The sequence below is a fragment of the Danio aesculapii genome, chromosome 21 (assembly GCF_903798145.1).
Source record: "Danio aesculapii chromosome 21, fDanAes4.1, whole genome shotgun sequence".
Lineage (NCBI taxonomy): Eukaryota > Metazoa > Chordata > Actinopteri > Cypriniformes > Danionidae > Danio > Danio aesculapii.
Genome location: NC_079455.1, coordinates 24,891,656 through 24,903,926, shown reverse-complemented (window position 1 = coordinate 24,903,926; position 12,271 = coordinate 24,891,656). Strand labels below are relative to the sequence as shown.

Here is a 12,271-nt window from a genome sequence, read left to right as displayed (position 1 = left end):
AATCATTTTACAGATCCTTTAATATGAGCGATTAATGGTCTTTTAGCACAGATAATCATCCCACCTTCTTCTCGCACTCTTTTCTCTCATGCCGTATGGTCTTCACATTACTATGCCACCCTGATGCTACATTAAAGTAGAAATTTCTCCCAAAAAACCACCCTGGTAATTCTCCCACACAGCACTTTTAATAGGACATAAACAAAACGTGTTGTGCTCTAGACTATTCTAAGTCACCCGTAAATCAGTGGGAGAGCATTGCGGACAATTAGCGAGGGTTGCTGATTGAAGCCAGACTCTGTGGCTTTCTAACCGCCGCCGCTTTACTTTTAATTGATTCAACGTTGTCTTGATTGGGTGCAGAGTTGCTTTGCCCAAGGCACTGTAAAATGACCCGGGCAAGCCGAGGCTAGCAATGGCCCCTCTGGGAGAGGTCAGATCTCCAGCCTGCTGTGGGACGCAGGTTCATGTTTGCTTAGATGTGCGTAGTCTGACTCTTACCCTTTCTTCCTGGCTGAGCTGTTGCTTGTTTGTTTTTCCTCCATAAATCATTTGTTCTTCTTCTTCGCATTCATCTTGAATTTGATGTTATACACCCACTAGATGAATGACCCTAGGGTCAGTGCTGTCATTCTGTTCGGCCTCTTTTGAATATGGAGGCCCTCATTAATAATGGGCGATCCGTGACCTCCGATCCTGGTTTTGACCTCACGTGGTCTCAATGTTGCATTGGGGCCACTAGAGTATATTTGGTGCCAAGCGCTCATGTCAATCTAGTTATATGAGATCTGTAAAGCATCTACTCAATATTCAGTTGCAGCAGTGAAGAGGATCCACTCAGGATAATGAGGTTTTCAGTCTAAACAAGTATGTTATTTATAAGAAGTACGTTTGCTCGTGCTTGTCCGTGAAGTTCACGAGGCCACAGGGTGTCCCGTTTTGCCAATTTCACACTAATACTCTTCTGGATTTTCTCAGTGCCGAATGAACATCCTGTCATCATTTACTCACCCTCATCTCATTCCAAATCTGTGTTACTTTATTTGATTCTGCAGAACAGAAACTGTGTTATTTTTTTGTCTCCATACAAAGAAAGGCAGTGGGGTTCAATGTTGTTTTGGACCACATTAGCTTTAATATGATGGCCAAAAACAGTTGAAGCTTTCTTCGTTTCTGTTCTGCTAAAAAAGTCAGGTTTGGTTTGGTTTGGAATGACATGAAGGTGAGTAAATGATTGCAGGATTTTCATTTTTGGGTGAACTATTTTACTGGCTTTTATTTTTTCAACCGTGGTAGCCTGATTTCCAAAACAAATGACTCTTGTGAGCTGCTTTTTTAAGACGAGTTAACAGTTTGATCTGAAACATAACCAAGAGGATATTATTAATGAAGTATATCCAGTGCTGGGTAGTAACTGACTACATGTAATCTAAATTACGTAATCAGATTTTAAAAATGTGGCATGTGTAATTGAATTATAAATTGCTCATAATCAGATTATAGTTACTTTTCTAAGGATTACATGATTATAGAGTTGGGCGTTTTAGCCTAAAATCAAGACCTCGATTAATTGGACATTTAACTCGATTACGATTCATTGCCAATTATTTTATTTATTTATTGACAGACAATTTTTGCACAGTAAACATGCATTTTTCTTTGGTATTAGCTGCTCATGATTATAGGGCTGGGCAATTTGGTCAAAAATCTAAATCTTGATTAATTGGGCATTTTAACTCGATTATGATTAATGAACATTTTTTTTATTTTTTTATTTCTACATTTATTTATTTATTTATTTACTGCCTATTTTTGTTGAGGTAAACATGCATTTTTCTTTGGTATAAGCTGCTCATGATTATAGGGCTGGGCGATTTGGCCTAAAATCAAAGTCTCGAGTAATTGGACATTTAACTCGATTACGATTAATTAACAATTATTTTATTTATTGACTGACAATTTTTGTACAGTAAACATGCATTTTTCTTTGGTATAAGCTGCTCGTAATTATAAGGCTGGGCAATTTGGTAAAAAATCGAAATCTTGATTAATTGGGCATTTTAACTCGATTACGATTAATGAACAATTATTTTATTTATTTATTTATTTCTACATTTATTTATTTATTTAATGCCAATTTTTGCACAGTAAACATGCATTTTTCTTTGGTATTAGCTGCTCATGATTATAGGGCTGGGCAATTTGGTCAAAAATCGAAATCTTGATTAATTGGGCATTTTAACTCGATTATGATTAATGTACAATTTTTTTTATTTTTTTATTTCTACATTTATTTATTTATTTATTTACTGCCTATTTTTGTTAAGGTAAACATGCATTTTTCTTTCGTATAAGCTGCTCTTGATTATAGGGCTGGGCGATTTGGCCTAAAATCAAAGTCTCGAGTAATTGGACATTTAACTTGATTACGATTAATTAACAATTGTTTTATTTATTGACTGACAATTTTTGTACAGTAAACATGCATTTTTCTTTGGTATAAGCTCCTCTTGTTGCTCAGTTGTCTCAGTGTTTAAGTTGTCCAAGTTCGACATGTTAAAGGAACATTGTAATGGAGCAGAGTTACGTGACTTCACATGTGATAGGGAAAGTAATCGAAAAAATGACCAGAAAATTTTTAAGAGATTATAGGTTCTGAATGACGATTTTGACTACTTTTCGATGAATCGCCCAGCCCTAGATGATTACAAATTATTCACACAATGATAATTGATTCTGCCTAATTCTTTCCTTTCTGAAAAGTTAAAAAGTACTGAATGTCATAACCTTAAACTCTGAATATTAACAAAATAGAAGTCATGTAATTTCTCATCCTGTACGCTGTCATAAGTGACCATTTTTGGATTGAGATTTATGCATCACATGAAATATGAGATGATTAAATAAGCTTTTAATTGATGTATGGTTGGTCAGGAAATGATAACATTTGTCTGAGATTTGAAAATCTGGAATCTTTAAAAAAAATACAAATATTGAGAAAATTTTCTCTAAATGAAGGGCTTAGCAATGCTGATTAATTAAAGATTGATTGATGAAGGTTTTGATACATTTACAGTAGGAAATTTATTAAAATATCTTCATGGAACATCTTTACCTAGTGCGTTAATGTTTTTTTGCATAAATGAAAAAACAATATCCATAATTTATACCCATTCAATGTGTTATTGACCATTGCCAATAATATATCCATGCAACATAAGATGTTTTTGTGGTCCAGGATCACATTTGTTTAATTCATTCTTGTAAATGTAGAGACAAATTAATAAATGAAAAGACAATCAAGTTAGGTCAAAATACATCACTTAAAATAAATGATCTAGACCAGAGATGGCCAAAGTTGGCACCCGGTAACTTTTGTCTTGGCCCACTATCCCATCTGAGAAGAGAGGGAGTATGATGTAGACTGTTTATAGATGTGTTTAGGGACTGTCTTTTCAAATCTAATGTAATCTTTTGTTTGTTTGTTTTATTGTTAAAAGCTAATTGAAATGAAATGCTAAATATTGTAAATTAATCAGATTTAGTTTAAATGTACATACCTGATGGAAAGAGGACAATGCAGACTTTGGTGAGCAAATCAAGGCAAAGGCAGATTCTGCTTGACCAGTGTATTCAACATTGAACTCCACTGTTATGTTTCTGTTGCTATAAGTTATCATTTTTGAAGTTATACTGGATTAGTTAATACAATTTAAAGTAATGTTTTTTAATATATTTTTAAAATATGAAGTAAATTAGGAAATTACCTATGGCAACTATGGCCCGTGGCTCATAATGAGATTTGGTTTTTGGACCTTTATATGAAAAAAGTTTGGGCATGCTTGATCTAGACATATTACTGACTACAATGTTTAAGTAATCTACCCAACACTAAATATTCAATCAAAATCTGAATTAGCCATTTATTGTATTTATTTATACACGTGTGTGTGTGTTTTTAGTAGTCCTGTTCTTTGATGAGTGATATATAACACATGACACTCCACTAATCACGACAACACGAGAGCGGGAAGATTAGCCAGTGGCACCGTGAATACTTTCCACACATCATACATGTTAGACAAGCAACAATCTCACCCAAGACCGATAGTCGCGTTCTCACTCACTCATGTTCTCTCGCTTTCTTCTCTCCGCTCATCCATCCTCACACATCTACCTAAAGCAAAGCCTTTTTTTCCTCTGATCCACTAACCCTTCGCCAAGGTTTCTGAAATATAGACATGCCTCCTACAAACACCAATATGTTTTTAATGTAGCAAGTCATATATCTTGTCTCTTCAAGAAAATCTCACACCGAGTGTTTTCCATGGGAAATTCGCAAAGAGGCGGCTCTTGTGTGCCTTTTTTTTCCCCTCCCCTCCTTCACCTTCATCCGTCTTTTGAGGCGTTTGCCAAGCCAGCACAGCTTGAAGTCCTGGCAGGCCATTGTTTGTCTGTGATGTTAATGCTTCTGGGCAGACATTCTTTTGGAAGGGGTGAATGAGTGATATCTGAGGCGTTGGGAGATGTACCGTTGCCTCCCCATTGAATGATGGGACAACTGCTCCACGGCTGGCCTGAGAGCTGTAACCTGAGGAGGAGATCCTCCATCTGTGCCACTGTGAAAGGCCTGGAGGGCTCAAGGATTAGCTGACCTACACCCCTGGGAGTCACGTCAGTCACTGCCTCAAGAGCGCCCTCTATAGGAAGGTGTAAGCTGGTGCGTACCCCCTAAAATCACTGTTGTGCCAATCCCATGACTTCCTTTCTTGTGTAGAACACAAAGGAAGAAATTGTGAATAGTGGGTGTCCAGTCAATAGGGTCCATTGAACCTCTGTGAAGGACAAAAATACAGGCATTTTTAAAATAAGCTCTTTTGTGTTTCACAGAAGACAAATGGAACATTCAAATGTTATGTCAAACTGTCCCTTTAAGAATTCCCATTGAAAATAATAACGCTGGTTTGTCCGGAGGCTTGTCTACATCTTAGCTGGATATTTTTTTGCCCGTTCAATGGGAAATCAATGGCGGCTTCTCAGAGTTCCTTCAATTTAATTGGCCTCCGTTGGAAATTCTTGAGTGGAGAGCCTTCTTCATTTTTCATTCCATTGTTAAGTCTGAGGAGTCTGACCTTGGGATGAACCAACTTTTAATCATGAACTCCTGGAGCCCGCTGCCTCCCGGTGTCCTGCCTTTCTTTAGACTCAGGTCTGCCCCGGTCATCACCCATCGCCCTGTGTTTGAACACGTAGAGAAAGAGCGAATAGATTGAATGGAAGGATTATCGTTATGGGAGGTTTTTGTTGTAAGACTTGTTCTGATGCAGCAACGTGCCATGTTTGTGTTCGTAGCCCCGATAGATACAACTAATGAGCTTCTTTTTTAATCCCAATGATGAATTGGCACAGCATTGTGTGGTTTATTGACCAGCTGGCCCATCGCTCTTCAGGCGAATGAAAGAAAGCCCAACATTGATGAGCTGTTTGTCTGTTATTGGGTTTAATGGGGTCAAATCTCTTTATAACTCACTGGAGCTCATCTGATACACATTGAGGATGAATTGCTGAGGTGGCGTTTGATTTGGAGACCACGTAAGAATATTATAAAGTGACACAATGTGACTCAATCCTCTCGCTCATTGATTTTTCTGACACTGACATAGAAAAGCACTCTGTTGCCTTTAGGTGTTGTTGTCCAGAGAGCTAATATGTTGTTGTCTGGTCCTTAAACTTAGTGACCCAGGGAAAATAGTCATTTCGTATACTCGAGCGAAGAAATTTCACTTGATAGACAGGTGAAAGGTCATCATCTTTGACTAGAATCACATTTCGCAGTATAGTTATCTATTTGGCAGATGTTTTTATCCAAGATGACTTGGATGGACTTTTTAGCAGTTCTTACATTCCCTGTGAATTGAATTTGTGACCTTTGTGTTGCTAGGGCCATGCCTCTGTTTTATGTCTAAACTATAGTTTAGCCTTACAAAAATAAGTATACTTCAAGTTCATTTTTCAAGTTTACCTAAATAGTTTAAGTATACAAAGCTCAAGTTTAAAGTTAAACAAAGTTCAAGTGTATTTAAATATTTATTTATTGAAATGTTTTAATACAGGGATAATGAAGTGAACTAATGTGACTGATTTAGCACGTTTACTGTTTAATTACTAGTTGGGACTACATTGGCGCACCTTTATAGTTTATAAAGTTCTTTGTGGTAAATATACTTTAAATTAATTATTCTAATAGCAGACTTGAGTAAATGTTTACCCTTTACAAGTCTTGTTTGAGATGTTGAATAAAAATGGAGTGGCACGTTACAATGATTAATATTAACAACAATACAAATGCTAAGGATTTTTTTCTACTGACCCGATTGGATCAGTGGTTCAAATTTTTACTTGCCCTGCCAAAATTTTCACTGGCCCCACAAAAAAAAAGGTAATAGCTATTTCTTAGCTACATATTTTACATAATGTGTCAAAAATAATGTATGCAAATCTAGAATTTAAATATTTTAAAAATGTTAAAATATTTTGCAGTAAAATGTAGCAGTATGGAAAATGTGCAGGCATTTTATTGCAAAAAAAAAGATGACTGACTTGCCAAACTGGCTGCAAACTGTGCAGTACATCAAATTTTTTCGTCCTGTTCTACCCATGTAAATGTCTGTCTCCAAGACATTAGAAACAGAAGTTTTCTTTTAGCCTAATAATTTGATGCTGCCATCATGTTGCCGTCTCTTCGCTGTACTGGTTTTTACCAGGTTACAGGAAAAAATAACGTGCTCACAACATCCAATCCAAGAGGAACCGAAAAACAATATGGTGTTTACGACTTCACAGAGAAGGTAGCATTCTAAAGCTTAAAAGCACAAACTGTTTCACGATGCTAAGACTGTATTTGCACACAATTGATAAATAGGCAAATTAAAATTTTGTGACAAGGCAGCACTGTAATGATTCTGTCTTCTGCCCCCGGCCATCGGGCAGTCCTTATTGTTGAGCCCTGCTAATATTAATCAATGCTATTTGTATCATGAACTAAATATTAAACTAAAATAGTAAGCTAAATAATATTATTAGAGGCAGCATGGTGGCTGAGTGGTAAGCACTGTCGCCTCACAGCAACAAGGTTGCTGGTTCGAGTTCCCACTGGGCCAGTTGGCATAGGTTTTCTCTGGGTGCTCTGGTTTCCCCCACAGTCCAAAGACATGCACTATAGGTGAATTGGTTGAACTAAATTAGCTGTAGTGTATGAGTGTGTGTGTGAATGAGTGTGTATGGATGTTTCCCAGTACTTAGTTGCAGCTGGAAGGGAATTCGCTGCATAAAACATATGCTGGATAGTTCATTCCATTGTGGCGATCCCTTGTAAATAAGGGACTAAGCCAAAGGAAAATGAATGAATGAATGAAATATTATTATTCTAGGTTAATGTTAATTTATTTTGTTGTTTTTGTTTCTCAGTTTATGGTTGTTCATAATATTTAAGTAATTAAACCTTTTGAAAGCATTGTACTTGTTTTGTATCTTTCCGTGATCATACAGTACGTTCTGGACTGTGGTTTTGGAAAACATTATTTCATTTCAACACTAGATTGAATCATTCCACTTCAGAAGATGACAGGAAACACAAGAAGCCAATAAATTTAATCAGGAAATAGTTTTGTTTTTGCCAGTGCCCAATGACGAAGTACAAAAAAAATATGTGTTTGCATGTTACACACTTTCAAATGCCAGATTTTGTGCTGGAAACACAGGACTGCGTGATCACTCAGGAAGTATGTTTTTCACAGCCCAGAATTTGCTTTCAAATGATGTCGCTCCCAAGAGTAGTAAACAATAGTTGTTCAAAATAGCCCTAAAGTGCTTGCAGATTTCCAACAGCATCGATACACATCCACACACACTCTGCATACACAGACCCACACACAAACCGCCGCCAAAACGGCCAAACCTACAGGGAAACTCAGTATTCCAGCAGTGCGTTTGAAATCCACATAATGATAATCTGATAGGTCTCGAGCTCCATCTGCTCTCAATAGTCTTTTATTGTCCGTAATGAGTGGAAATCTTTGTGTCAGCGTGCCCAGCTGTGCTTCTGTCCACAGCAGGATCGCAACGCTAACCTCACATTAGGCTGGAAGCTCATCTGGCTCTCTCCAGGGTTCCTCCTGAGTGTCCACTGACTTGCGCCCCAAAAGTTCCCACAGAATCCTGAGCACCCTTCACGTTTAAGCCGAGTCACCAAACCGCAGTCACGTTCGCTGGCGTGACTTAACTCAGTGTTGATGGAAAAATATTTTCAAGTGATACTGAAGCACAAGTGTACAGTGTTCATTGTATATTAAGGCCAAAGTATACTTAGTTTTTTAGATTTACATTTGCATATGCTTACAGCCTTTCAACATATTCATCATTTGACTCACTCACACACATTACTTTTAATTAATATAAACTTTTAATTTCTCTCCTGGCCTATAGGGGTGTTTGGTAGATACCTAATGGTTGGTGGTCGATGGTTCGTAGTTTGCTAGGCGACCATCAACCATTTCTCAGAGGATAAGGAGATGACAAAACATTGCTGCAGCTCTGATACAAATTTTATTTATGGAGAAAATTACAAAGCACTGCAGTGTTTGGGTGTTCTGTGTTTGTCTGAGATAACTAGTCTTCCGAAATGTGTACATTCCATACAAGCTGAAGCTGATAAGTCAGTACTTGTCACGTGACTTGTGGTGCTCGCAGCATTCATTCAACTGGGTGTGCCTTGAAGACTCAAGCCATGTTCCTCAATTGGAAATAACGATCTTGCGTGAACTCTAGGAAAGACGTGATATGCGCCGTCATTTGCCCAGCAGTTGATCTTCTTGCACCTGATTTGTTGACGAATGGGTTGTGGACACATTACTTAGCAGTTCATGGGTCCCTCACTGGGCCTTTTCCCCTTAGCAAGGGAACTTTCCAAAGACGTCTGTTTCTTACTCATTTTGCTGCTTGTGGGTTAAATGTTGGCACTCAAGTGACTGAGATGTAAGCGAGAGAATACAATCATTTTTCAAAATAAAAGATCGTTCAGACTCTGAAATAATTCATGTAAATGATTATTTCCAAAACAGAAGTAATTAATGATTTCTTGTGCGGCCTGGTACCAATTGATCCAGGTACCAGTCCTCGGCCTGTTGGTTGAGGACCACTGCCATAACACATGCACTAGTCCCCACAGGCGTTTAGTTTTTTTTAATATAAAATGATGGCTTTAATTGTTTACGCTTTGTTTCAGCTGTGCTAATACTATTCAAAGTGTCCTGGAAAGTTTGATTGCATGTGAGGTCACAAAAATCAGGTTGTGATTTGCTTACGAATAAGTAAACTTTATCTTTTACAAGACCGCAACATTTAGAGTGAGTTTTATCAGCGTTGCACCAGCTGTTCGTAAGTTCTTTCTTAAACTGGAACGTAAAGTCCACACTAGGGGCTTAGTAACTTCCAGCTAGTTTGTAACTAAATTTGTTCTCACTTCGGTTGCACCACATGTTCTTAGGGCAAACCGTAGTTAGTAGGTCGTAAGCTCTCCTTTAGTCATGCGTAGTCGCATTGAATGACGTAAAAGCCAATAAAAAGCATTTAAATCGTTAAACTGCTTTAAAATTCGGCAACTAATGCATCTATATATAACTGTCCTATGAAATGAAATTATTAATTTTACATTTTTAATAGCACATTAAATTACTGTCAGTCACTAATAACAGACAACGCAAACATCTGCATCGCGAGCCGTGAATGCACGCGAAGTTATCAAAACTTGAATTTTTTATATCCTACTCATGAAAGAGAAAAGAGCAGGAAGAAAAACTCAGTCATAAGGAAATTCTTGTTTTAATTGATGGATACAATAAATACAAAACACACTTTCTTTCTTTGAAAGAAAACAACTTTTTTCATAAACCGAAAACAAATTGGGAGTAAATTAAGGCTTTGAGTAGTGGGAGATCATTCTTTATCATCATGGTTAGCTCCTCAATGTAAACTAATCTCACCGTCATCTCTTTCTATCATTGTACATGGGAGGAGACTGCCGTAAATATTTAGATGGAACGTAGCGTTACGCTTAAACTAAGTTCAGTGGTGCAACACAAAAAATATTTAGTAGTGTGTAAGTTGTAACTTAGTGTCCTTTTAAGTCACAACTAGGCTACGTTTTAACTTACACACTGCTGGTGCAAAAGACCATAGATGTTTGTTTTTTCATAATAATTAGTTTATCCACAAGTGGTGTCCGTGCCTTGGAGCATCAAAGATAAACTGCATAAACTAAACATACTGGAGCGTGTGCAAGATACATCAACAATGAATGTTTGTGTTGATGGGAAAGTGTTTGAAGAAAGTACCTTTATTTAACTCTAGCATGAAAAAGTACAATGATTTTTATATGAGTTATAATTTGTGGCACATGGACAGAATTCTGTAGGCCTGGAGAGGTATGAAAGGTTCTCCACAATTCACATTACCTTGTTTTTACCTGCATTTTCTAGACTAGCAAGAATAGTGTCTTGTTTTCCGAAATAAAAAGTCCCTTTTTTTCTAAAAAAAAAAAAAAAACAAGCAAAATAATCTTAAAATGGGGTAAGCAAAATATTCTTATTTCAAAGCAAAAACAAGATTATTTTGCTTAACCCATTGGCAGATTATTTCGCTTGTTTTAAAAAATAAAAACTTACTTAATTTTGACTTATTATTTCTGAAAACAACCAATATATTTTGCTGGTTTATAAAATGCTTCTTGATTAAAGAGTTTTTAGATATTTGGACTAGAAACAGCATTTTTTCCAGTGCTTATACTAATAGAGTCAAATTTTAAAGGTTGTGCATTTAACTGTGTCTACACTTATCCAAATTTTCTAGACAAGTGTGTTAGAGCTGTTTGGAGGAGAGAGAGGTTTGGGTTCCAGGAGCAGGATTGCTTTTTCTCTAAACCAAGCTGAGCATATCCATCTCCACTGAACTCTTTTATGCACCCTATGAGAGTATATGTTTTTAAATTGCTTCCTTGACGGAAAGAACATTCCGTTGACATTCATATTTGGTTAGATCCTCTCGAGGTCATCTCGATTTACAAAAAAACAACTTGTAAATCTAGAATAGTTGGCCGCTTCGGCCCTAGAGATACACATTTTCTTTCTTCCAAAACATTCCTCCGAGTGCCATATTTCAAGCTGTCATCTCTCACCCATGGAAATCTCATTCTTTCAGGCGTATTTAAAGCATCCACGTCAACGGCAGGATTATGAATTTTCCTCGCGATCCTCAGTGAGCCCTAGCGGAGCTCACGAGATTGGATGATTTACGTGCTTTCACATTTGTGGTAATTGCCCTCAAATAAGTGGCTTCCTCCTGAAGTGGCCTTTCTGTGAAGTAGGGGCTCGATGGCTCGTAAAACATGCGAGCGAGAGTAACTGCATAGCTAATATTTCATATCATATATACTCACCGCGGCCTTTCCTTTTTGTCACAGGTTCTACCGAGGAGACTACCACATTGATGTCTGCATTAACGATTATTTAGACGTATACTGTCCGCACTACATGGACACAATCCCTGAGGAACGGACTGAGCGCTACGTCCTCTACATGGTCAACTATGACGGCTACAGCTCCTGTGACCACACGGCCAAAGGCTTCAAGCGCTGGGAGTGCAACCGACCTCACTCACCCAATGGGCCTCTAAAGTTCTCTGAGAAGTTTCAGCTTTTCACACCGTTCTCACTGGGTTTCGAATTTCGGCCAGGCAGAGAATACTACTATATCTGTGAGTATCATGTTGACTGCTTTTTTTCTTTTTTTTTTGTCTGTGTGCAGCGGTGATTAGTTTCGCAATGGTGGTTTTTGTATCCAAAACCCAACCGCTGCATGTTAAATAGATTTGTAAGGTCGGTTTTCAGTTTATACCCCCCAAAAAAACAAAGTTACACTGCCTGGAAAAGGATGTTGTATTAGCGTCCTCATGGAGGATAACACAACTCCAGTCTTACGTTTAACAGTATACTTTTAAGACACGTATCTGATTACGAGCATTAAGGAAAGGAAGTCATTGCCAAGTCCGACTTTGTTTTGCAGGAGTCTTGGCAAACAGGCTACAAGGAAAACATGAACCTCAGGGAAAAACATCTCGGTCTTCCTCTAAAGACCCTTTGTTACAAACTCCTAGTCTCAGCTTTCGTTTGCTCGTGAGAGGGCTCTTAAAAACAAGCATCTAAACCCATGTTTTTACA

At 37.6% G+C, this 12,271-nt stretch overlaps 1 protein-coding gene across 2 annotated transcripts in view; it reads left to right on the top strand.

Annotated features, from left to right (window-relative positions):
• efna5a (ephrin-A5a) overlaps positions 1-12,271 on the top strand; it is a 91,884-nt gene that overhangs the window by 56,987 nt on the left and 22,626 nt on the right. For both annotated transcript variants that reach the window (XM_056445907.1, XM_056445905.1), the window contains exon 2: positions 11,516-11,808. In XM_056445907.1, coding sequence (XP_056301882.1) covers positions 11,516-11,808 — 293 coding nt within the window. The remainder of the gene's footprint in view (positions 1-11,515; positions 11,809-12,271) is intronic.